This window comes from Catharus ustulatus, chromosome 3, assembly GCF_009819885.2.
Source record: "Catharus ustulatus isolate bCatUst1 chromosome 3, bCatUst1.pri.v2, whole genome shotgun sequence".
In the NCBI taxonomy this organism is placed as follows: domain Eukaryota; kingdom Metazoa; phylum Chordata; class Aves; order Passeriformes; family Turdidae; genus Catharus; species Catharus ustulatus.
The window spans coordinates 13198487-13222242 of NC_046223.1; the positions used below are offsets into that span (position 1 = coordinate 13198487).

At 50.2% G+C, this 23756-nt stretch overlaps 1 protein-coding gene across 1 annotated transcript; it reads right to left on the reverse strand.

Moving 5' to 3' along the window:
* Positions 1-1225: 1225 nt before the first annotated feature.
* Positions 1226-16397, reverse strand: LOC116994831 (serine/threonine-protein kinase pim-1-like). The gene is made up of 7 exons (XM_033056805.1): positions 16302-16397; positions 14275-14435; positions 2887-3356; positions 2719-2840; positions 2120-2489; positions 1735-1911; positions 1226-1457 (listed from the first exon to the last, which is right to left on the reverse strand). Exons 1-7 carry the CDS (start codon positions 16395-16397, stop codon positions 1318-1320), a joined length of 1536 nt encoding a protein of 511 aa, XP_032912696.1. The 3' UTR covers positions 1226-1317.
* Positions 16398-23756: the final 7359 nt, after the last annotated feature.

Consider the following 23756-nt stretch of genomic DNA (forward strand, 5'->3'; position numbering starts at 1 on the left):
GGCGGGGGCCAGGCTGCTGTCTGTGCTCAGAGCCCAAACCTCCCGACCCATGCTCTCATTTTTAGAGGAGAGCAGCGTGGCAGGCCGCGCTCCACCTCTTCCACTTAAGCACGGCACAGCAACCTCCTCAGCAGCTGCAAGAGCGAGATTCTCATGTGCCCACTGCCGTCTGCCCCAAGGCCTTCTGCCACCTGTGCTCTGGAACCGGGTACCCACCTCTGGAGACCTGCTGCCAGGAGAGGAGCCGATCCCACACGAGGTCCCTGTCCTTCTTGAAGGGGATGTCCCTGCACTCCATGGCCCCCCGGGGTAGCACCGGCATTGGATGGACTCCACGGACAGTGCCAGCGCTTTCCCACCCCATCCGGGCACCAGGTGCAATCTTCCTGAAGATATCAAAGAACAATTGCATGAAAGTCAATTCAAAACAAGACCTGGATATGAAAAAAAGCGCCAAAGGTTATCAGCATTTCACAGGCTTGGGGAGGGTTTGACCACTCCATGCGAGAATGAAACCTGTCCACACGTGGGGAAAAACCCCACCTTTCCCACTCATAAGCCCATCCCTTCCTCAAGGGCCTGCAAAGCAGAGCAGCTGGGGCAGGGCTTCACAACCCATCCCCCCCTGTCGCTCCCCATCCACATGGATGGATGCTTTTGTCAGGTTGGCTGCCCCCAGCCCAGCCCGCGCCAGGCATACTGGCAGAAGCTGTCAGCGAGGCCAGGAGCCGGGTCCCCTTCCACAACATCCGTCCCCTATGCCGCCAAAAAGCAGCTGGACGGGCGGCAGAGAGATTCATATTCCCCATTGCCGCTGAGCAGGGAACCTCCGGCGCGTGGCCAGGCCGAGCCCTGCCGTGCCTGGAAGCACGAGCATCCCCCCGCCCCTGCGCCGGCTGGGGACTCATCTTGATTTCGTCGGGGTGCAGAGCATGTCCTCCAGGAAGGGGCTGCAAGCAAAGCCCATTAGCTTTGTCCCACCAGTGTCCAGCTCCAGGACGGCGTTCTCTGGCTCCGCGTTGTGCTGCAGAAGAACACGCCAGCTGTGCCTCGGCTTGTGGGGACATCATGATGCCATTGAGCTGCAGGGGGATGTTTCCCCTTCTCCAGTCCGTGGTGACTTCACCGCTCTGTGCCACGACTTCTCCAATAGGATGGGGAGCCCTGAGCCGCTCCCTCCACAACTCGCTGGGGACCCGTGGAAGCATCTCCTCGGTCATGCTCTCTGCTCCATGCCACAGCCGCAGGGAAATGCTCTGGGCATTTCTTGGAGCACCACGAGATGCCAGCAGCTGGGACGTGCTGAGCTCCTGGATCCTACTTTGCAGAGGGATGGATCTCTGCTGTCTCCTGGGCCAGGTGGGGCTGCTGCACCCAAGGATGCTCAAAAAGGTCTTCCAGGCATGGCCTGTCTGCAGGGTCCATGGATAAGCACCACCTGATGAGGGGCTGGCACCCTGCAGGGAGAAACCAGAAACCGCTGGTCAGCTCCTGTCCACCCTCTCCCAGATTCCACGGTGCCCACACCTCACTAGGAGTGCTCGGAGCTGCACCCAGAGCTTCCCATCCATCCTCCCTTTCGGAAGAAAAGCAGCACAGAAGCACAGGTGCCGCCTCCTCCAGCTAAGCCCAGGAGATCAACCTCCTGCCTAGCTGCAAGAGCAGGACGCTTATGTGCCAGCTGCCCAGTCCCCGACCCGTTCTTCCTCCCTTGCCTTCCAGGCACATGCCCACCTTGAGACACCCGGGGCAGGAAGGAGAGCTGGCCCCGGACGATGTCTTCTCTGGTTTTGAAGGGATGGTGCCTGCACACCAGCTGATAGAGCAGGATGCCCAGGGTCCAGATGGTGGCTGGCTGGCCGTGGTAGCAGCCGAAGAGGATCCACTCCGGCGGGTAGTACCTCCGCGTTCCTATGGGACACGGGCACAGCTCATGAGGCCGATGCTGCTCCCTCCCTCCCTCCCAGCCAGTTGCACTACAACCAGCCCCTGCCCCTGCAAAAAGCAACTTGGCTGCAGCCGGCTGAAGAAGGATTCCCCCTCCCTCCCTCCATCTTCCCCCTGTGCCAGCAAAGGGGAGAAGCTCCGCTGCCCGGCTGGGCCCCGGCTTTGGGCTCACCTGCCATCCGGGTGTACAGGGTGTCCTGCAGGATGGTGCCGACACCGAAGTCGATGAGCTTCGCCTTGCCGGTGACCAGGTCAAGGAGGATGTTCTGCGGCTTGATGTCGCGGTGCAGCACGCCGCGGCTGGTGCAGTGCCGCACGGCCTGCAGCACCTGGCAGAACACCCCCCGTGCCACGGGCTCTGGCAGGAACCCCCCTGCGTGCAGCAGGTGCCAGAGGTCCCGGCAGCGCTCCGGACGCTCCATGACCAGGGCGAAGCCGTTGGGCAGCTCGAACCAGTCCAGGAGCTGCACGATGCTGCGGAAGCCAGGGCACGACACCATTGAGAGCAGCACCAGCTCCATGGGCACAAGGGCGCCGTCGTGCTGCGGGGGGGAGCGCGATGCCTCAGTGGGGCCGACGCTGCTCCGTGCCTTCGGCCCCCCGTGCCCGGCCCTGCTGCAGTTCAGCACTGCCCGGCCCAGGATGCTGCACGGCCCCCGCTCCCTCCACGCTCGCTCCCCTCGCAGCGTCCCGGCTCCCACCCTGCCCGGCCTGGCCTTAGCCCCGCCCGGCACGCCCTGCTGGCTGCTCCCGCTGGCCCCGCTCACTCACCAGCCGCGCCCACTCCCCAATGCGATCCCGGGGCACTCGCTTGATGGCCACCTGCAAGCCAAGGCAATCCGTAGGCTGAGCTCGCCGACCGCCTCCCTCCTGCCTCTGAGCCGGCCCCGTCTCTTACCAGGGCGCCGTCGGCGAGCCGGGTCCCGGCGTAAACTGTGCCGCAGCCGCCGCTCCCCAACAGCGGGCCCAGCCGGTAGAGCCGGCACCGCGCTCTCGCCATTCTGCCCGGGGCACCCACCCGCCCCGGGCGCTGCTGCTTCCCGAGCCGCCCCGGGCTCTGGCAGCTCGGGGCCGGCGGCTGAGCTGACGGGCGGCGGGACTCGGAGCGGGGAAGCTGCCGGCGATGGGGCGGGAGCCGGGCGGCTGCGGGGCGGCTGCGGGCGGAGCCACGGGAGGGGCCTCGCTCGGGGCCGGGGCCGGGGCCGGGGCCCGCGCCAGGCAGAGCCAAGAGAGGGTGCTGCTCCACCACCACCACCAGCAGAGTGAGGAGCTCTTCCAGAGGCTCTTCAAAAGGTGCTACAACCAGGAGGGAGAGAGCCCCGCGGGGACGGCACAGCGGCGGGCCCGGCAGGGAGGGGCAGGGGGCCGGCTCGCCCAGGGGCGCCGTGCGGGGCGCGTCATGAGCCGGGCTGGGAGAGGCGGAACACGGACAGAACTGGAGTAGAGGGAATGTGAAAGGGAGAAGGGGACGGAGAGCGAGCGAGAAGTCGAGAGGAAAAGCGATCGACAGAGGCGCTGCTGCCGCTGCTGCTGAGGCACCGAAACGCGCGGCTGTTCGTCCGTGGCCTCCGCGAACCCAACGGAGGAGCCCCGCGCGCCCCGTGGAACGAAATGGTCAAAGAAAGAAATGAAAAGCGAAGAGAATTCCTTTAGAGAAATAACCAACTATGCAATGTATAAATGAACATGACTGTTGGCTTTCTTCTTTGGGTGAGATGAAGCATTTTGTGGGGAAGAATTGCCTCTTCTGGCAGTTTTGACAGTGTGGACGGGAGTGGAGCATTTAAATTTCAAGTAGAAAAGAGAAATGGTGTCAGTATTGTCATCTCTTTTCATTCTCTGTTGAGACAGTTGCAGGCTGCCAAAAGATATCGTCTGCAATGTGGAACTTGGTGCGAAGTTTCTTTTTGTGCCAGAGGATGAGGAGTGGAGGTATCCCAGAATCATGGAGGTATTTTTCCTATGCCCCCACCCTCCCCAGGCCATTATGGAGCCAGGGTGGAGGATTTGGGTTTGTCTGATCGATACTCATGTTGTAAATGATAAACAAAAGTCCTGATTTTTAGCAAAATTTAGATTGCTTTCTTTTATATGGACAGAGCAACGCAGTGCTGGGGAGAAGTGAGAGGTCACTGCCCACCCCACGCCCCACTGAATCTTGGTTTGCAACTTCTTCTTATAGTGCAGTCCCTCGTGCTAATCAATAATTTTTGTTTCCTCGATGTCATAATTGTGGCAGGCAAGCAATGATGGCCGAAATAAACATCCGTGTGAAAGTCTCTAGGAGTCAGTCCCATAGCTAATCGGGAAGTTCTGGTCTTCGTAGAGAGGCAGTCATTGATAAAACAAAGTTAGGGAATCTGATTTTGCAAAATCTGTTGGACTATTGGAAAGTCTGATTTTACAAAGTGGCAGGAGACAAAAATTATTTAGAAACAATATTCATAACAGGGGGATTTCAAACAGAATTATTTAATCACATTTTTCATGTATCAAGTGTCATTTAGACCATAGTATTCTGGTTTATACAAACCTCAATACTTTTATGCCTAACACAAATCTTGTATCAATTATCACACTCAGGGCTTAATGGGCTTTCTCTATGGTGAGGAATGCTCAGGTCAGGTGAGGAAATGCAGGACCAGCAGCATGGGCGAGGGCCAGTGCTGGAGCCAGAGGGGAGGTGCAGGACTGAGCTGAGGCTGTGGGGCAGTCGGGGCTCGGTGCTGGGGAGTGCCTGACCCTGCCACCCCCACGGACGGGGGCTGCTCCCCAGCCTCATAAGGTTGCAGGATTTCCCAGCCCCTGCCTGTCCCCGTGGTACTGTCAGCTGTGCCCGCTCCCTGAACTGCGCTGGCAGCTGGTTCTTTACAGAGCATGAGGCGCTGGGAGAGCATCCCGGGGACCTGGACAGGTGTGCTGCACCAGGACATCAGGACACTGCAGCTGGACGGAGGGACAGATGGCAGAGTGAACCCTTGCAGGAGGTGGTTAGAAAGGCACCTCTGATATATGAAGGATAGGAAAGGAGGAATGAGGAAAAAGTAAAGGTACAGGCAAGAATAATGGCAGTTTTTACAATCCCCAAAGGAAAAAGTGCAGGGAACCCCAGGAAAAAGGGAAGGGGGCAGCCACCAGGACAGTGATTGGGAAGGAATCAATGTGACATTTGTAAAAAATGATATTAGAAGTAGATTGTGAATGGTGGCAGGATGTCACCAAAATTATGGGAAAAACAAAAACTGTCCAACAATTCTGCTGGCAGGAACAGGACATATCCCTTCCAACACTCACTTGCAGTTGTCCTGGATTTCTGAGTTCTGTGTGGAAAGCTGCTGTAGGCAGAGTGTTTGGAGTTGGTTTTATGGCCTTTCTGAAAGATGTGTGGAGCAGTATGCAGGGCTCTCCTAGCAGAAAACTGTTTGTCCCAGAGCAGGGCCATGGTGCTGGCAGAAGCGCAGCAGCCCCGCTCCCAGCCCAAGAGTCTGTGAGCTGAGCCGTGCTGGGAAGGAAAGGCACCGAGGGGCTCCAGCCCAGCTGCTTCACCTGCCGTGACCGTTCCATGGAACTCTGCCACTGGGAGAAAGTCAATGCTGGACGAGCCACCAAGCTTTCATCTGCTGCTAGAACTGCTCCGTGACAGTTCCTGTTTTTCCAGAGAGAGAACCCAGGGTCATCTTGTAACGCAGGTCATGGGGGGATTTTTCTCCGGTATTTTGGGTCTTTGTTCCAGTGGTGGGGGGATGGTGAGGTCTGACTATTTGATATCCATAAATTAGCTGCTTTATTTCCTTGCGTTGTAGACATTCTCTTTGTTGATAAACTGTTGATTTTATTCCACTCCCATCTATTAGTATTCATTTCCTATTCCTGGAAAGGGATTGTTGGAACAGTTGAGTGGAGACTATTTGTTCCATAGTGTCCTGTTTTAGGGTGTCTCTACCTGTATTAGACAGATGGCTTCACATAGGAGCATCCCCAGGGCTGCTGAGGGGAAGGCACAGAGGAAGACAAACCTAGTAGTTCTGAGGGAAATTCCTTGACACCAAACCAACCTGAGTTGTCTAACAGCTGACCTGACGTTTTGAGACATGGGCCAAAGGGGAAACCTTTCAGTGTGTTTGGTCCAGGCCGAGCTATGCTCCAGGCAAAGGTGTGTGAGTGCCCTTGGCTCCTTCTCTGCTCATTGTGTCCAGCACACAGAGGAGCCCAGAGCTCCTGCAGAAACCATCCCAGCACTCAGTGGGAGCAAACTTGTGTCCAGTCCTCACACAGAGCTGGGGTGTCCAGCACTCCACCTCGTTGGAATGAGGAACTGTTCCAGCCCTCTTGGAAGGAGCTGAGGAGGTTTGGCCTTCAGATCAGCTCCTTCCCAGCTCTTGGTTTGCTGTCCTGGCTAAGCTGCTGCTTGTGGCAGCACTTTCTCAGCTGACAGCTCTGCTCTGCAGGCGAGCAGCCACTGCAGGAGCTTTTGCTGGTGACATTGAACCTTTCAGATCTTCCTAAGGAAAGCTCAGGGCAGAACTTGTCAAAAGAGCAGTGCTGGGCCCATACTTTTTACAGTAAATCTTTCCTGTTTGCTCTATGCCACGCACAGTAAATATTTGAGGAAGCAAGTTTGCTGCTCCAGAAATTCCTCAGATCAGTCACTTTAACCATAATGGAACATGATTTGAGATGTGTAATCTCACTTTAATTCATTGTGCAAAAATCTACAGGAGCACTTCTTGTGAGCTGTGTGTCTAACCTAAGTGGTCTTGCCACCAAGAACTTGAAAAAGTGAGGAGAGAGGGAAACAGTAGCACAAGGATCTGCATTGTGATTCTCCCACAGGCCCGAGGAAATGGCCCACTTCCACTAGGCCACGGCTTTTTACCCTACATCAAAACTTCATGCTTCAGACTGTGGTGGTGAATCCCCCCGGCCTTGTCAGGCCACTCTGTGATCTGAGAAACGCTTGTTGGGCTCGGCCTTGCTGAACAGCCCCTGGGCTCAGCTCCTCCGGAGCTTATCCGAAACATGGAGTGCTCCCGGGAACTTGTGCTGTCTAAGGAGCTCCTGGCGTTTCCGATGAACAGCCTTGGAAACTGCTTTCCTTGCCTGGATGGCACAACATCCTTCTTGTCACACTTTCCAAGACAGGCCTGGCCCAAAGTGTGGCCATGACGAAGCATTTTCTGGCTGAGGCCCACTCTGCTGTGGCCAAGAACAGGTCCCAAAGGAGGCCCTTGGAGCTCTCCTGGACCACAGTGGCTGCCAGCAGCAACTCCCTCGGAGCGGGGCCTCTCAGAGCCAGCGAGCTCTCAAGTGTGCTGCACTGGCAGGATCGCCGATCAGCGATGGATCCTGGGCCCACAGCCCCTCTCCTGGAGGCTCCAGGTTAACTCCTGTTCAGCTGGAGTGCTGCTAAGCTTTTAGGCCGCGTTCCTTTATATCCTTGTCCTTTCTGTCCCTTTGTCAAACGAATGTAAACTCATGGACACACACACAGAGACACACACAGAGGCAGTTCTTGGTTCATTTGTGGTTTGACTGCATTTTCTTTGTTTCTTTTTTTCCTTGTTGCACCTTAACTGACTAGCCAGTACTAGTGTGAATGTTGTCAACAAATCTGTCAAGCTGTTGCTTAATATTCTGTCTGATTTTTCCTGATAACTTTCCCTGTGAATTTTTAAGCAATGTCAAACAATTCTTTGTAACAAGCCTTGGGAGCATGAGATACAGGGTTGACATTGGAAAGCAGAAGAGTCATTCCAAAGTGACAAGTTTAACTGCCCATTTTATTACTTTCCTATTCATTACACTCTAATATGCCAAGCCAAGCATTTTTTGGAGGCAGAATGTGTGTGGGATGAACTAGGATATTATCCCATAGCTCTGAGCTGAATGCCACCCAGGAGTATAAACAGATTTGAGGAACCCTTGTCACTTGTTGGCCTCACAGTCCACTCATCCTTCTGCAAAAGAGTTGCAAACAACACTGTTGGACTGCTGTCCTGGCTAAATACACATACAAATGTCTTTTCCAAAGCAGTGCATCTTTTCTCATGTCCCCTTCTTACCTATGAAATTGTGATTGAAGACACCTCTGAGCCAGATTTGGGTGAGATTGCAAAGGAGCAAAGCTTTGGGATTTGGGCACACTTCTCTTTGTTTCTTGCTCAGACCCTTTGTGAGCACAGAATACATCTAGGTGGAAAACATTTGACTATGCTGGATCTTTTGTTTGCGTTGTCCACCAAACCTGTCAATAGGTGGCCCATTGTAATGCCAGCTCACAAATGACAGAATAAAGGACACAAATAAAACATGGTAAAAGAGGAAGAGGAGAGGCCCGGAGAGGAAATGTATGGGTGCGACATGGTACACCAAGTGAACTGCACTCCCATAACCACAGCACATCTCCTCTAGGCTAGCAGGTGTTGATCTTGAATTCCGTGCTTGTTTTCTAAAAAAACCTATTATTTTTTCTAATTAAGAAATACAAAGTATATCATCAAAATAAAGTATATACAATTAAAAACATATGATCAAAATTTTAAAGATACAACAAAATGTTGAGATTTTCAGTGGTTTAAGTCTTCAAAAGAGCAAAGCAGTTGTTGATTGAAGTTCTTTATTGTAAAGGCACATGAAGTCCAAAAGACCAAGTGTCCAAGTGTTGAAGTCCATGTTAAAAGCTTTTGGCATTGAGTCCTGATGAGAAGCAGAAGGTGCAGCAGCAGCTCCAATCTTCTTCCAGACAGTGATGATGGTGGTGAGGAGAGAGTGAGAGAGAGTCTCTCCCCAGTGCATGGATCGTTATTTACAAATTACCCAATGAGCTAAAAACATGTACCTGAGCATCTAACTTGGAAACCTCTTAGAATTCTAGTTCTATAATACGAAAATTTACGCATAACTTGTGCATATAGCCTATTTCTATCTAAAGAATGTAAGCAATATACTTAGCATACTTTTATTACGTCTAGAAGTATGTTTTGGAGCTCTCACTGAGGCTTGTTTTTGAAGCTTTTTGCACTAAATTCTAAGGCTTTTGCTCATTAAGGCATTTAAAATACATTCTCAGTTACTTAAACTTACTTACTTACTTAAAACTTAAGCTTACACCTCTATTTCATGTATGAGTGGCTTAATATATTTTAGATAAATATCTCAAGGCTTTAATTAACCTCCTGCATTCTGATCTCTCTCTGAGGAAGATCAGAAAGATCTCTCTGAGGAACTCAGAGAGACTCCTGTTTCTCACACTCCAACAGTAAAACCCATTTATCCAAATGTACAGCTAGTTATCAGAACTACATCTACATCTACAACTATAAAGGCTAATGAATGAATCCTGTTCTTTAGTATCTCTTTGTGCAGGTGGTAGCTTCTTCCTGAGTGCGGAGGAAAGAGCTCTTCTGGATGGCAGGCAAGGATTTTGTGGGTAAATGTACAGTAAATTCACGAATACAAGCCGCACTGAGTATAAGCCGCATCTCTGCGTGTTGGCAAATATTTCATTCTTTGTCCATAAATAAGCCGCACCTGAATATAAGCCGCTCTGTGGTTCACAGCGAGGACCCGCGTGCAACAAAGTTGCCAAATACTAACAGAACCACGGCATGGCAGGGGATTTACTGGCTCAACTAAGGCTGTGCAGGCTCGGCCCGCTAGGGGCTGCTGACGGGCCAGGTGGCCCAGCCCGGCGCTGCCACTCGGGGCTGGCCGCCGCCTCTGGGTTTGCTCGCCCCGGCCCCGCTCACGCCATGGTGCCGGCCGGGCACGGAGAGCGCCACCCCGCTCACGCCGTGGCGCCGGCTGGGCACGGAGTACCCCCTGCTTCCGCCACGGCGGCGGAGGGCGGGGACAGAGCCCCCCCCTCCTCCCCGAGTCGCGGGCCGTGGCGGCGTGGGGCGCTCGCCGGCTCCCCAAGCCGCGGGCAATGGCGGCGCGGGCTCCCCCCTGCCTCCCCGGGCCGCAGCAATGGCGGCACGGGCCTGCCCCCTCCTCCCCGAGCTGCGGCAATGGCGGCACGGGGTTCCCCCTGTCTCTCCCCCGAGCTGCGGCAGAGGAGGGAAGAAGAGAGCTCTCCCGCCTCTCTCCCCACCCCCGTGCTGCCTGCAGGGAGCCAGGGCAACAGAGTAACACTTTGTAACAATCGCGAAATGCCAGATTTTACTGGCAGGTGCTTGCTCGGCGCCCTGGCTGGCACGTCTAGGGTTGTAAATGTCAGAAAATTATTCACATATTAGCCTCCCCCGAGTATTAGCTGCACTTCCGGGTTTCCATCAAAATTTCTGTCTAATTGCTGCGGCTTGTATTCGTGACATTACTGTAAGCAGGACAGTCCAGAGAAAACTTCTTGTAAACACTGTAGTCAGTCAGATCTGCAAAATGGACACACAAAGTGGTAACAGAAGCCTCAATGCAAAACTGAAGCATCTAAGCTCCATATTTCATGGTCACATTTCCTGGAAACTTCTCAATAGCAGCACAGGGAAACATGCTTCTGCCAGCAGCCCCTTGAGGCAGCCCAGGGGCACACCCTGACTCATTGCACAGAGCTCCCAGGGAACACCCTGGCCTCTGGGCTGTCCTGGGACAGCAGGGAGCCCAGAGCCCTGTGCTCTCCAGCAATGGCTCAGCTGCACATGCAGCCTCCTGTTCCTCTCCCTGCCCCACAGCTCAGCAGCCCTACAGCTCCACGGGGCACTGGCAGCAGCACAGCTCATGGCAGGGGCACCTGCAGGGCAGCTGTTCCCTGCCAATGTGCACAGGCTCTCCAGGCTGCCACAAGACCCTTCCTATCCCTCCAGAGAGCAGCCCAGCTCCCACCTTCCCTCTGTGTGAGGCTGAGCCCTGCTGGGCCTTCCCCTTGTCCTCCTCCCTGGCAGTGACCCTGGGGGCAGCACTGCTCAGCTGCCTCTGCCAGGGTTCCTGGGCCAAGGCCCCGGGCCGGCCAGGAGCCCAGACCTCCATTCCAAGGCCAGCGTTCCTCACATACCTCTTCATGCTGAAGAGCTCAGCGAGTTTCCTTGGGAACAGAGGCATCCCAGGTCCTATCACACACCAACAGCTCTTTCCCTTTGTGCTGTTGACTCCGAAGAAGCTGTAGATGAGGTACAAGAGAAGAAGTGAGTTGATTAAACTTACATCTTTAAAGTCACCCCATGTAATGGGTGGGGTACTCAAATCAAATTTCAGTTAATGAACAGATTGGTTGCTGTTTTTCATGAAACTAGCCTCAGCTGAAATTTCTCAGACTAATGAGGAGCTGGCAAGCCAGGAGAGAAGGGTTCCATGACTTGATGTGTTGCCTGTTGCCTCCTCACTTCTACAGGATCCTTTTCCTTTCAAACAGTTGGAAATTCACACTGGTGTCTAGAATTTGACACTGTCCATTTTCAAAAGTAGTTTTCAAGGCCATTGTTTCTGTAACTCTTACTCAGTTTTCTGTTGGGTTTTTGGGATTTTTAAAAATTTCGCTTTACACTAAAGGAAGTACTGGGACATAAGCAATGGCACCACACATTAGAGGAAAAGAAGCTTTGCTGTCCCCATTAGATGTCCCCAGTAACCTGAAAGTCTGTAAATGTATGGAATAAAGTGGTCATCCAAAATTTTCACTTTTACTCTACTGTTTAAGGGGTCTTATCCCTGCCTTCCTTCCTGCAGTGAAACCCAAGCCCAACATTAACCTAATCTGCCACAAAATATTTCTGAAATATTCTGATACTGAGAAATCAAATTTTTTCTTGATGGAAATAGAGGAGGGCGGGTCATTCTGAAATACTTTTCCAAAGAGCTGTTAGAACAAAGAGAAGAAATTCTGTACATGGCCAAAGAAGATAAAATCATATCAGCCAAAAAGTAAAAGAAGAATAACTGTCTCACATCAAGATTATATTTCCCCTGTAGAATGGTCAGGACAATTACAAAACAGTAAGAAGTAAGGATTAAAGCTATAGCTCATTTCTGGCTGAGAATATATCCAGGACAAATATGATTGAACTTACTGAGCAATACTTCTCCCTAGGTGCATTAAGCATTCCACCTGCATATCAGCAATCAAGGAGTCATTCCAAAGGGGCTGTACTCAAGATTTGGAAGAAACTAATCCTCAGCCAAGGGATCAGGGGATCTGATCCCTTTTTCTACATCAGTAAAATTATGTCTTCAAATTTCATCTCTCCTATCACTTCATCCCCAGAGATGGGAAAGGAACAACAAAAAACTTTCATTGAGGCTTTCAGCTCAAAAGCATTGGCTGGCACAGATGCACCAGAGACCCCATTTTGTCTGGAACAATTCTATTTGTCAGGGATCAGACAAGGCAGGGATGGGGGGACAAGGCAGAAGGCATCTCCTCCCCCAGCCTCAGCCTGCAGCACTGACACACACACACAGAGTCAGGAAGAGATTTGTCATTGTCAACCTGCCATAGATGGCTTTGGGCTGTGCTGTCAGAGGATGACAAACTCAGACCCTGCAATCCATTTGGAAGTGTCCTTCTCCTAACTGGAAAATTCACAAGCTTGTTCTGTCACAGGAGGTGTTCCCATATGCCATCCAGTGTAAATCCAGGCAATGCTGATGAACTGCCTTAAGATCTCAAACAACTCAGAGGCAGCCCCAAGGAAAAGTTTTCTCCTTCAAAGGTGGGAGGACAGAGTGGGAACATTTCTCATCTCATGCTAAATTACTCCACTTTCTCTACTAATTGTAACACTAGAGAGCCTGCAGGGAGATAAAAGGCATATGCAGGATGGAGAGGAATGTTTCCTTTTCCTGTGCTGCATTTCCAGGCCCCCAGGGTGCCACTCTAGATCCTGCCACTCAACACTTCCCACTGGAGGGATTTTCACTGCATCACTGGAACACACTCCCAGTGACAGGGCTCTGGCAGATTCAACTGAGCCCATCAAAGCAGAAAGCATTGAAATGAATTTACAGAAATTTGAAAAAGCATTTTTTTAATGATGCTTTTAAAATGTCACCTCTAAGTCAAGACTCCAATGGTCATTTTAGGACAGACATGCCCTGTACCTACCTGCATCTTCAGACATCTTCTCTTGGATTCTGCTGCTGCTTCTCGGCCTTGAGAAAGTGGAAGACAAAAAAACATATGAGGAGGAAGAAGAAAGAGAAGGGATACAAGAGGTGTAACACGAAAGGAGGCAAACCTTCCTAGCATGGTCACCGGTGAAGGAGGAAATGCAACACATGAACCCAACAAGATGCAAAGCTCATTAATTCTCCTTAAGCTTTCAGTTGCTGCAGTCAGACAGAACTGACCAAGCTTCACGTGAACCACAGCACTCATTCCTCAACTTACATCCTATCTCTCCAATTCTGCTGTCTCTCCTTTTGGACCCAGTGGTTTTTACAGCCTCTCTGAAGCAGCAAGAGCTGCTAAGCTGAGACACGAGTCTCGATGCAGGGCAGCTACTTTGGTGCTGCTGCCAAAGCTTGACTTTGCCTGCTCGTGCCTTACACTGGGGCCAGTCTCGTGCTCCATGTGGTCAGAGCACTGCTGTGTCCTGAGAAAGATGTTCCACCTCCTTGCCATTTCAAGAAGAAAAAGGTTTTTTTCTGACTCACCTGCTAGGTAAGGATATTCAAATTGCACTTTAAAAGCCTATCGAAATTTTTCATTTTAATGATACTTCTGTGCCTTCTTCTTTATTGTAAGCACTTGGATAAGCTTGACAGCTTCATCTTCTCCCACATATCCAACCAATATCTTTTCATTAGGTACAGCCCTATAACACTCATCTAGTACCTTGTCCTCTATGATTTTAAGCCCAGACCTCAATATGAAACATTGATTGGCTTACACAGCTAATAACTGAAAACTTTGTGGGATCTAATTTCACAATGGAGGCCCAGGCAAAGAGAAGTTATGCCTGAAATTAACTTGGAGATCCCTTTCCTTCCAAGTGTTTGGAAACACACAGTGGTCTCCAGAATTTGATGATTACACCTAGCAAATAATTCTTTTCAAAGAGTGTTCTCATGGCAAGTTTTGTTTCAGTAACTCCCAATGAATACAGGTTTGGGATTTGTGGGTTGTTTATATTTCTCCTAACAACAAAGGAAGTGTTGGGACATGAACAACAGCACCCCGTGTTCAAAGTAAAAGAAGCAGCGCCAGAATTTGCAGACACCTTCCCACAGCTAATATGAGTCCAAACATATTCTTGTGGGTGCTGAAGTAGACTGTCAAGGATCACAGAGGTTTTTCTAAATACATGGGACAGCTAATTGTGCAAAAGAACGTCCCTCATGGGATGGGAAGAGTGAGCTGAACAGCACAGTGCAGCAGCAGGCACCTTGGCTTACCTCATCTCATGGGACTCTTCATCATCCAGCTGCACAGAGCTGAGCAGAGACCGTGCAGCACTGTCATCACTGGGACTTCCTGCCTTGCGTATAGGGGGGATCAAAGGCGGTCCCAGTGACCCCTTCTTCATATCCCCTTCAGTGCAATCGAGCAAGGAATCCTGGAAAAACAGTAGAAGGTGGTCAAATGATGTGTCCACCCTTGAAATCATTCATGGCTTAAGACATTTAGCCATGCATTTCACTGGGACCTCTCTCCTTGTGCTCACTTCTCTGCAAGGGTGGCTATGTTCCCAGGTGGAATCCACATGTTTGTGTCAAGATCTTCTGGGCTGCCACTGCCTCCACTGGCTTTTAGCATGGTATGGGAATGGGTTTAGATCACGGTTCTCTCCCTGCCTCTTTGGCACCTCCCAGCCACTGCTGATCTCTTGCCAAATTCCCACAAATCCATTCTGCAGCATGTGAAAATCTGCTTTTCTCAAGGCCCTCATTTCTTCTGCTGTTGCCTTTCCCTCTTGCAGTTCCCCAGCAGCCTCTGAGCCCAGAAGCTGCTGAGCTCTCAGGATGCTCGGTGCTCTCCGTCTCTCACACCTCCATCATCTCAGCCTCACTGGCATTTAGGAAGTTCAGCACAGCTCCCTGCCCTGCTGCTCTCTGGAAGCTCTCTGCCTGCCCAAGTTGCTCCAGGGCCCCCATGCCTCGGCCAGGAAGGGGAGTGGTGGCAGTGGGGGTAGATGCACACCCTTCCTTAGTATCCCAGCATTTCTGGCATAGCTAAAGAGCCAAATGAGGGCCTGCTCAAACTGCAGGGAAAGGATCAGATCCTGTCAGGGATACATTGGGCCCTTTGTCAGCAAGGCTGAAATCAAGTTCACAAGCCTTTGACGGGACATTCTGTGTTCCAAAGCTGTTGTTCATCTGCCTCCTCTTGCACCCCACGGCAAACCCAAAACAACTGCAGCTGCTGGCCCTGCTGCAAAGGCAATCGTCGGGCTGGGCTCTGGGCTGCTCTCCCCATGGCCACCTCCCATCCCTTCCCTCTGCACAAAGCCATGCCAGAGCACACAGCTGCCCACAAGCTGAGCAACTCTAGAAACAGCATCACAGACAACTGTGTAGAAGGCCATGGCTGTACAACTCCAGAACAGAGACAATCTGGAACTGACTTTGCAGGACTGCCTGTTCCAGCAAACATCTTCTTCCATCCCAACCAGACAGAGTTGACAGAAATCACCACCAAGACATAGACATGGTTCACAGATACCGTAAGTTCCTAAACGTAGAAGGATTACTTGCCGAGATTTAGCTGCTCTGACTGCTTCTTGGGGCTTTCACAGCCACAAGAACATGGAGGAACCATGACAGAGCCCAGAAACCATTCAAGGAGCTCTCCTGTTATTGATACACTCTGGGGACATGAAGTCTGCACTACACACCCAGTGCAAAGACAGCCTGATGTGCAGTGTCCAGCTGAGCTCTTCCTTGGCTAAGGTGCTTTAATGGGCTCACATCACAAGATAAGTTCTCAGAGTCCATCCTGTTTATTCTTTTAGGTTTTGCTTTCACATTTCCCAGATTCTGTGCTGACTTGCTGTGAGACTCAGAACTTCATATTAAGTGTTGGTAGGTTCTGTTCACAGGGGAGTTAGACAATCCTTTTCCAGGTGAAGAATGAAGGACAACTGTTACCCAAAATCATAAACAACGGCAAAATGAAGGGAGTTGAACAGGAGGATGGCACTTGATGACATGGAGCTGTAATTGGACCATTAAGCCCCAATATATAAATGGACAAAAACTTAAAAAGCTGCAAAAGCTCCTAAGTGGGATCTAGGATCCATCCTGGGTGTAGCCACAGCCAGGCTCTTGTACTGCCCAAGGGGTATCCTTTTAATGCCTATTAATAAGTACCTACTTTAGTTTTTTAACTTTGTCTAGTCTCTGTTCGTGATCAGCCTCTCTAGGAATCAGTATAGTGCATAAAGTGAAAATCTATCCCATAGAACTTAGCTTGGTCTCCTTACCTTACTCCCTTTTCCCTCTGAACTCAGCTCCTGCTTCTTTTTGGTGATATATTTGTAGTCCGTGGTATTTTTCACTTTCTCTCCACTGCACATCATGCTTGGCTTGGTGGAAAGAGAGCTCCTCCGGATGGGAGGCGAGGGCTTGGATGTTAGGAGCGTAGAGGGAGGTGACTTGCAAAGGTTCTTGGCAATACTGTAGGCAGTCAGGCCTGCAAAGTGAAGACACAAAATATAACAAAGGGCGCAATGAAAACCTAAAACACCTTATTCCATGGGACACATTTCCAGGAAATTTCTCAATAGCTGCACAGGGAAACATGCTCCTGCCAGCAGCCCCTTGAGGCACACCCTGACCCCCTTGCACAGAGCTCCCAGGGAACAGCCTGGCCTCTGGGCTGTCCTGGGACAGCAGGGAGCCCAGAGCCCTGTGCTCTCCAGCAATGGCTCAGCTGCACATGCAGCCTCCTGCTCCTCTCCCTGCCCCACAGCTCAGCAGCCCTACAGCTCCACGGGGCACTGGCAGCAGCACAGCTCATGGCAGGGGGCACCTGCAGGGCAGAGCTGTTCCCTGCCAATGTGCACAGGCTCTCCAGGCTGCCACAAGACCCTTCCACCCTCCAGAGAGCGGCCCAGCTCCCACCTTCCCTCTGTGTGAGGCTGAGCCCTGCTCACAAGGGAACAAGGGACTTTGGTGAACTCCCACCTTAACATTCAATCCATCTAATGGATGAGGCATCCAGGAGGGTTTTGAATTACTCAGAAGATCGCTTTGTTTTTATTTCTCATGAAACTAGCATCCCTATAATTCCCCTTAACTTCCCCTTAACAGTATGGAGCTAGCAAGCCAAGAGAGAGAGTTTCTACTGATTTGCTGATGTTTTGCTCCCTTCCTATCCACTACTTTGGGATTCCTTTCCTTCCAATAACATGGCAATCTATGTTACTGACTGGAGCCGTGCTCAGAGACAGACAACACGTCCCTCTGGGATTCATGTGACAAAAGCCCCTTTGTTGTTCCAAATTAAATAGAGAGTTTGAGTTTCCCGGGCATACACATGGATTGGTTTTGGTCCCAAGTCACTCATTGCCTTGGCCAAAGATCCATCTGCACTCAGGGTTCAATGGATTGGCTGGGATCCTCTGAGTTTGTTCAAGTCCCTCCTATCATCACTCACTCAGGTATCCTGCCCACCTCCAGGCTGGTTGAGTTTGAGGTTTTAGACCAGCTGCAATGTGACAGCAACCCACAGTGGTCTCCAGAATTTGACAATTGCACTTAGGAAGGAGTTCCTTTCCAACGCTAGTTTTCATGGTCTTTCTATCTGTAACTCCAGCTTAGTTCTGGGCTGGGTTTTCTTGGTTACTTCTATTTCCCATCACAACCAAGGAGGTCCTCACACATGAACCATGGCAGTCCATGTCAGAAGTAAAAGAAGTTTTGCACTCCCCTTACATGTCCCCTGTATTGAAGAAGCCCAGATCTGTAGGGAATAAATTTACCATCCAATTGCAAATATCAACTTTTGTTCTGCTTCATTCTTCCATCATTTTATTCCCAGCTTTTTCTTTCCTACAGAGATATCAAACCCAAGAAAAACATCACCTGTATCAAAAAACTTTTAGATCTTGGCTAATGTAGACCATTCACTTTTTTGTGATTGATATAGCACAGGTCAGGAAATTTTGAAATCCCACACAATGGGCTGTTAGAGCTAAGATAACTAATACTGGACATGGCCTCACAGAGCACAGAATCATAGGTCAGCCAAACAGTAAGAGAGAAATAACTATCTGAAATAAGGATGATATTTCCCCTCTCGAATGGTCAGAACAATTACAATACTGCAACAGCTCAGGTGTAATGATATAACTGCTCAGAAGCGGCCCCAAAAAAAGGTTTTCTCCTACAAAAGCAAGAGGAAGGAGTGGGAACATTTCTCATTTCATGCTAAAAGCTTTCATTTTCTCAACTAATTGTAAGGCTGCAGGGTGATAAAAGGCATGTGCAGGAGGGGGAGGAATGTTTCCTGTTCCTGTGCTACATTTCCAGGGCCCCAAGGTTCCGCTCCAGCTCCTGCCAATCAACGCTTCACATAGAAAGAATTTTCACGGCACCACAGGAACACACTCCCAGTGACTGGGCTCTGGGAGAGTCCACTGAGCCCATCAAGATGTTGAATCAAATTTACAGAGCTTTTTAAAAGAACAGTATTTAACCAAGCTTTCAAATTGTCACATCTGAGTCAAGATTCCAACGGTCAATTTAAAACAGACATGCCCAGTACCTACCTGCATGTTCAACGTTCTTCTCGTTGGTTCTTCTGCGGGTGCCTGGCCTTGAGAAAATGGAGGAAAAAAGAACATATGAGAGGGGAGAAAGGAAAGGGATAGAAGAATTATCGCATGAAAGGAGGCAAACCTTCTTTGCTAGGTCACTGTGATGAAGGAGGAAATGCAACACATGAACCCAACAAGATGCAAAGCTGATTAATTCTCCTTAAGTTTTCAGTTGCTGCAGTCAGACAGAGATGGTCTAACTTCAGCTGAAACACAGCACTCATTCTTTAACTTGCATCCTAACTCCCCAGTTTTGGTATTTCTCCTTTTGGAGCCCAGTGGCTCCTACAGCCTCTCTGAAGCAGCAAGAGCTGCTAAGCTGAGACACGAGTCTCTATGCAGGGCAGCTACTTTGGTGCTGCTGCCAAAGCTTGACTTTGCCTGCTCGTGCCTTACACTGGGGCCAGTCTCGTGCTCCATGTGGTCAGAGCACTGCTGTGTCCTGAGAAGGACATTCCACCTCCTTGCCCTTTCAAGAAGAAAAAGGCTTTTTCCACCTCAGCTGCTAGGTAAGGATAATCAGATTGCACTTTAAATGCCTACCAAAGATTTTCAATTGAAATGCTGCTTTTGTGATGCCTTTAGTACAGTCCCTTGGATAAGCCAGAAAGCTACATTTTCTCACACATATTCAAGCCATTATGTTTTCATCAGGAATAGAACTTAAACTCTTCCCATGCTACAGGCCTTTTGCTTTTATGGCAACACCCAAATATTAAATATCGATCAGAGTATACATTTAAACCACTAAATTTATCTGAGATCTAATTTCACAGAGGAGGCCAAGAAACAGACAACATAGACCAGAGGTTTACTGAAGCAGCATGGTAATTTGCAGACACTTCTCCCATAGACAATATTTGTACAAACATATTCTTGTGTGTGCTGAAGTACGAAGTCAAGGATCACAGTATTTATTGATCTTCAGGATCCAGACCCATGCAATACAATTCTCAAAGGACACCACAAACATTACAGAAGGAATCAAGAGCAATGCCCAGCACTGGACTCATCTTGAGATGCTTCTAAGCTTTGCCTCCTCTTCCCAACCACCACCTCTGCTCTTGGGACATGCGCTGTGGGTTTTGACATTCAGCTGGATCATCAGAGATGGGCAAAATGGTGAATACACAGAGGTTTGCTTAAATACATGGGAGAATCGATTGTGAAAAGAACCTCACGGGATGGGAAGAGCGAGCAGAACAGCAGAGTGGAGCAGCAGACACCTTGGCTTACCTCATCTCCTGGGACTCTTGGACATCCAGCTCCGGAGAGCTGCACAGAGACCCTGCAGCACTGCCAACACTGGGAGTTATTGACTTGTGTATAGGGGGGATCAAAGGCAGTCGCAGTGACCCCTTCTTCATATCCCCTTCAGTGGAATCGAGCAAGGAAGCCTGAAAAGAGTGGAACAAAATGCTCCAATGAAACATCCAGCAATGCCCCCATTCATGGCTCAACACTTTTAGTTGTGCATTTTACTGGGACCTGGCAGCAAAAGACAAGTCAAACATCTGGGGAAACGTGGTCCAGGATGGGGAATGGAAAGGGAATTGGTGAGGGTGTGCCCATGTCTCAGATTTGCCAACGGTCTCCTTGCGCTCACTTCTCTGCAAGCGTGGCTATGTTCCCAGGTGGAATCCACATGTTTGTGTCAAGATCTTCTGGGCTGCCACTGCCTCCACTGGCTTTTAGCATGGTATGGGAATGGGTTTAGATCACGGTTCTCTCCCAGCCTCTTTGGCACCTCCCAGCCACTGCTGATCTCTTGCCAAATTCCCACAAATCCATTCTGCAGCATGTGAAAATCTGCTTTTCTCAAGGCCCTCATTTCTTCTGCTGTTGCCTTTCCCTCTTGCAGTTCCCCAGTAGCCTCTGAGCCCAGAAGCTGCTGAGCTCTCAGGATGCTCGGTGCTCTCCGTCTCTCACACCTCCATCATCTCAGCCTCACTGGCATTTAGGAAGTTCAGCACAGCTCCCTGCCCTGCTGCTCTCTGGAAGCTCTCTGCCTGCCCAAGTTGCTCCAGGGCCCCCATGCCTCGGCCAGGAAGGGGAGTGGTGGCAGTGGGGGTAGATGCACACCCTTCCTTAGTATCCCAGCATTTCTGGCATAGCTAAAGTGGTAAATGAGGGCCTGCTCAAACTGCAGGGAAAGGATCAGATCCTGTCAGGGATACATTGGGCCCTTTGTCAGCAAGGCTGAAATCAAGTTCACAAGCCTTTGACGGGACATTCTGTGTTCCAAAGCTGTTGTTCATCTGCCTCCTCCTGCACCCCACGGCAAACCCAAAACAACTGCAGCTGCTGGCCCTGCTGCAAAGGCAATCGTCTGGCTGGGCTCTGGGCTGCTCTCCCCATGGCCACCTCCCATCCCTTCCCTCTGCACAAAGCCATGCCAGAGCACACAGCTGCCCACAAGCTGAGCAACTCTAGAAACAGCATCACAGACAACTGTGTAGAAGGCCATGGCTGTACAACTCCAGAACAGAGACAATCTGGAACTGACTTTGCAGGACTGCCTGTTCCAGCAAACATCTTCTTCCATCCCAACCAGACAGAGTTGACAGAAATCACCACCAAGACATAGACATGGTTCACAGATACCGTAGGTTCCTAAACGTAGAATGATTACTTGCCGAGATTTAGCTGCTCTGACTGCTTCTTGGGGCTTTCACAGCCACAAGAACATGGAGGAACCATGACAGAGCCCAGAAACCATTCAAGGAGCTCTCCTGTTATTGATACACTCTGGGGACATGAAGTCTGCACTACACACCCAGTGCAAGACAGCTGATGTGCAGTGTCCAGCTGAGCTCTTCCTTGGGTCAGCTGCTTCCTTGACGTCACAACACTGGAAAGAGTTTCAGAGATTTTCCTACGGCACATAAACTGACAATCTACTTCACAGGACATAGTTTAGTCTCCTTACCTTTTGTCCTTTTCCCTCTGAATTGAGCTCCTGCCTTTTTCTTCTGCCATCTTCACAGCTGTTGCTCTTTTTCCCATTCTCTGGCTCTCTGCTGGACACCTTGATTGGCTTGGTGGGAGTAGAGCTCTTCGGGATGGGAGGTAAGGGCTTGGAGGGAAGGAGCATAGAGGGATTTCCCTGGGAAAACCTTTTGGCAAGAGGGTAGCCAGTCAGGCCTGTAAAGTGAAGACACGAAATGTAGCAAAGGTTGCAATGCAAACTTAAAGCATCTAAAGCTTCCCTTCCCTTCCTTCCCTTCCCTTTCCCTTCCCACGACAGCTGGGCCTGGGCAGGCCAGGCCTGAGGGTTTGACACTACCTAGGAAGTAGCTGCTTTCCAAAGCTACTTTTCCAGGCCTTTATTTCTGTAATTCCCACTCAGTTCTGGCTTGCAGTTTGTTGGTTGGGGAATTTGTTTATTTCTCTTCACAACAAATGGAGTGATTCCTTCCCCCCAGCAGCCTTGGGGATGTTCCCATGTGAAGCCATCTGTCTCACACTGTTTTAGACACCTTAAAACAGGATACTGTGGAATAACTCGTCTCCTGTAAAGTGTTCCTGCAATCCCTTTCCAGCAATAGGAAATGAATATTAATAGATGAACATGGGAAAAAAATGCAACACTTCCTTAAAAAATAGGATGCTTACAAAGCAAGGGGAAAAAGTCAGTAACTTCTGGACAGCAAACATTCAGACCTCACTGTCCCCCTGTGGTGGTTTGTAAAGGTTTCTTGAAAGTTTTACTAGTCGAGATTGGGCAGTTTTCTTGTACCCAACAAAGACTAGTCAGTGTCACATTTGCAGTACCGGCACATTGTTGCACCAATAGAAGAGTTTCTGTGTCTTTGTGAAGCACAGATGTAAAGACAAAATGCCCTGCCCGGCTCTGTTTGCCCTCGGGCCTCTCCCCAAGCACCGCGGGCCCGGCCCCTCCGCCTGAGCCGGGCGGGCAAAGGCGGGCGGGCTCTGAGCTGGGCTCGGAGCCGCCGGGCCCCGTTTCCAGCCAGGGCCTCGATAGGCAGGGGGAGGAGAGGCCGGGTGCCAAAATCCCTGCCCCCCTGGCACGGGCAGGGAGCCACGGCTCGGCAGAGCCCTGCCCTGCCCGGCCCAGAGCGGCTCCGGGCGGCGGGGCAGATAGAGCTGGGCCTGTCCTGGCCAGGGCCCCCAGCCTCGTCTGCTGGGCAAAGGCAAAGGAAAACCACCAGCCCACGACTAAAATTAAATACAACAAGCGCCAAAAATCAACCGCACTACCAAAACACTCATCACTGCCTCCTGGCTGGGCCCTACAATCCCAGCCCGGCCCCAGCGCAGCCTTACAAGACTCTTTATTGTAAATAGCTCTGGCCGCCCCAGCTGAGAAACCCTCACAAAACCCTCTGCTGCCCGGGCAGAATATTAACTTTTTCACTGCAGAAACTAAGACTTTAAAAATACTTTGTTTTCTCTCCTGAAAAAAAAAAAAAAAAAAAAAAAGACCAAAATAATATGCACAACACCAGCATAAAAGCACCAAATTCAAACAAGAGAAGAGTCAAGTCCTAGGTGCAGGAAGGAGGAAAGTCATAGACTGAAATTTTTCCTTTTTTTATGCTATAGAAATTAAACTCTTATTTCCCTATAACACATTTAAAAATTATGGGGTGGATTAAATATTCTAACTATAGATATAAACAGAGATATTGTTGTTAAAATTGCTGTAATTCCCTAAGTTTAAATCGTGAAAAATCCCCTGCTCTCTCATGGGAGGAACAAAAGACAAACTCTATTTTCAGAAATGAAGTAAGCTTTTGTTTCAACTACTATAATCCTTAAAGTGTGCCTCAGTTGATATGGTCCTCAATAATAGTTATGGAAAAAGGAGTTAGTTGAGAAGAGAATTTTACATATACTCAGCTCTCCATTCTCCTGACTAAACATAACAGCAAGGTCACGAAATAAATGTTTTTTTATGAAAAATCTCTATAGATTGAAAAGAAAAGTCTCCAAAATAAATTAGTAAATTACTACTTTAGAAAATATGAAGTAACTGAGTTGTTTCTCCCAGTGGCAGAGTTCCATGGAATGGTCACGGCAGGTGAAGAAGCTGGGCTGGAGCCCCTCGGTGCCTTTTCTCCCCAGCACGGCTCAGCTCACAGACTCTTGGGCTGG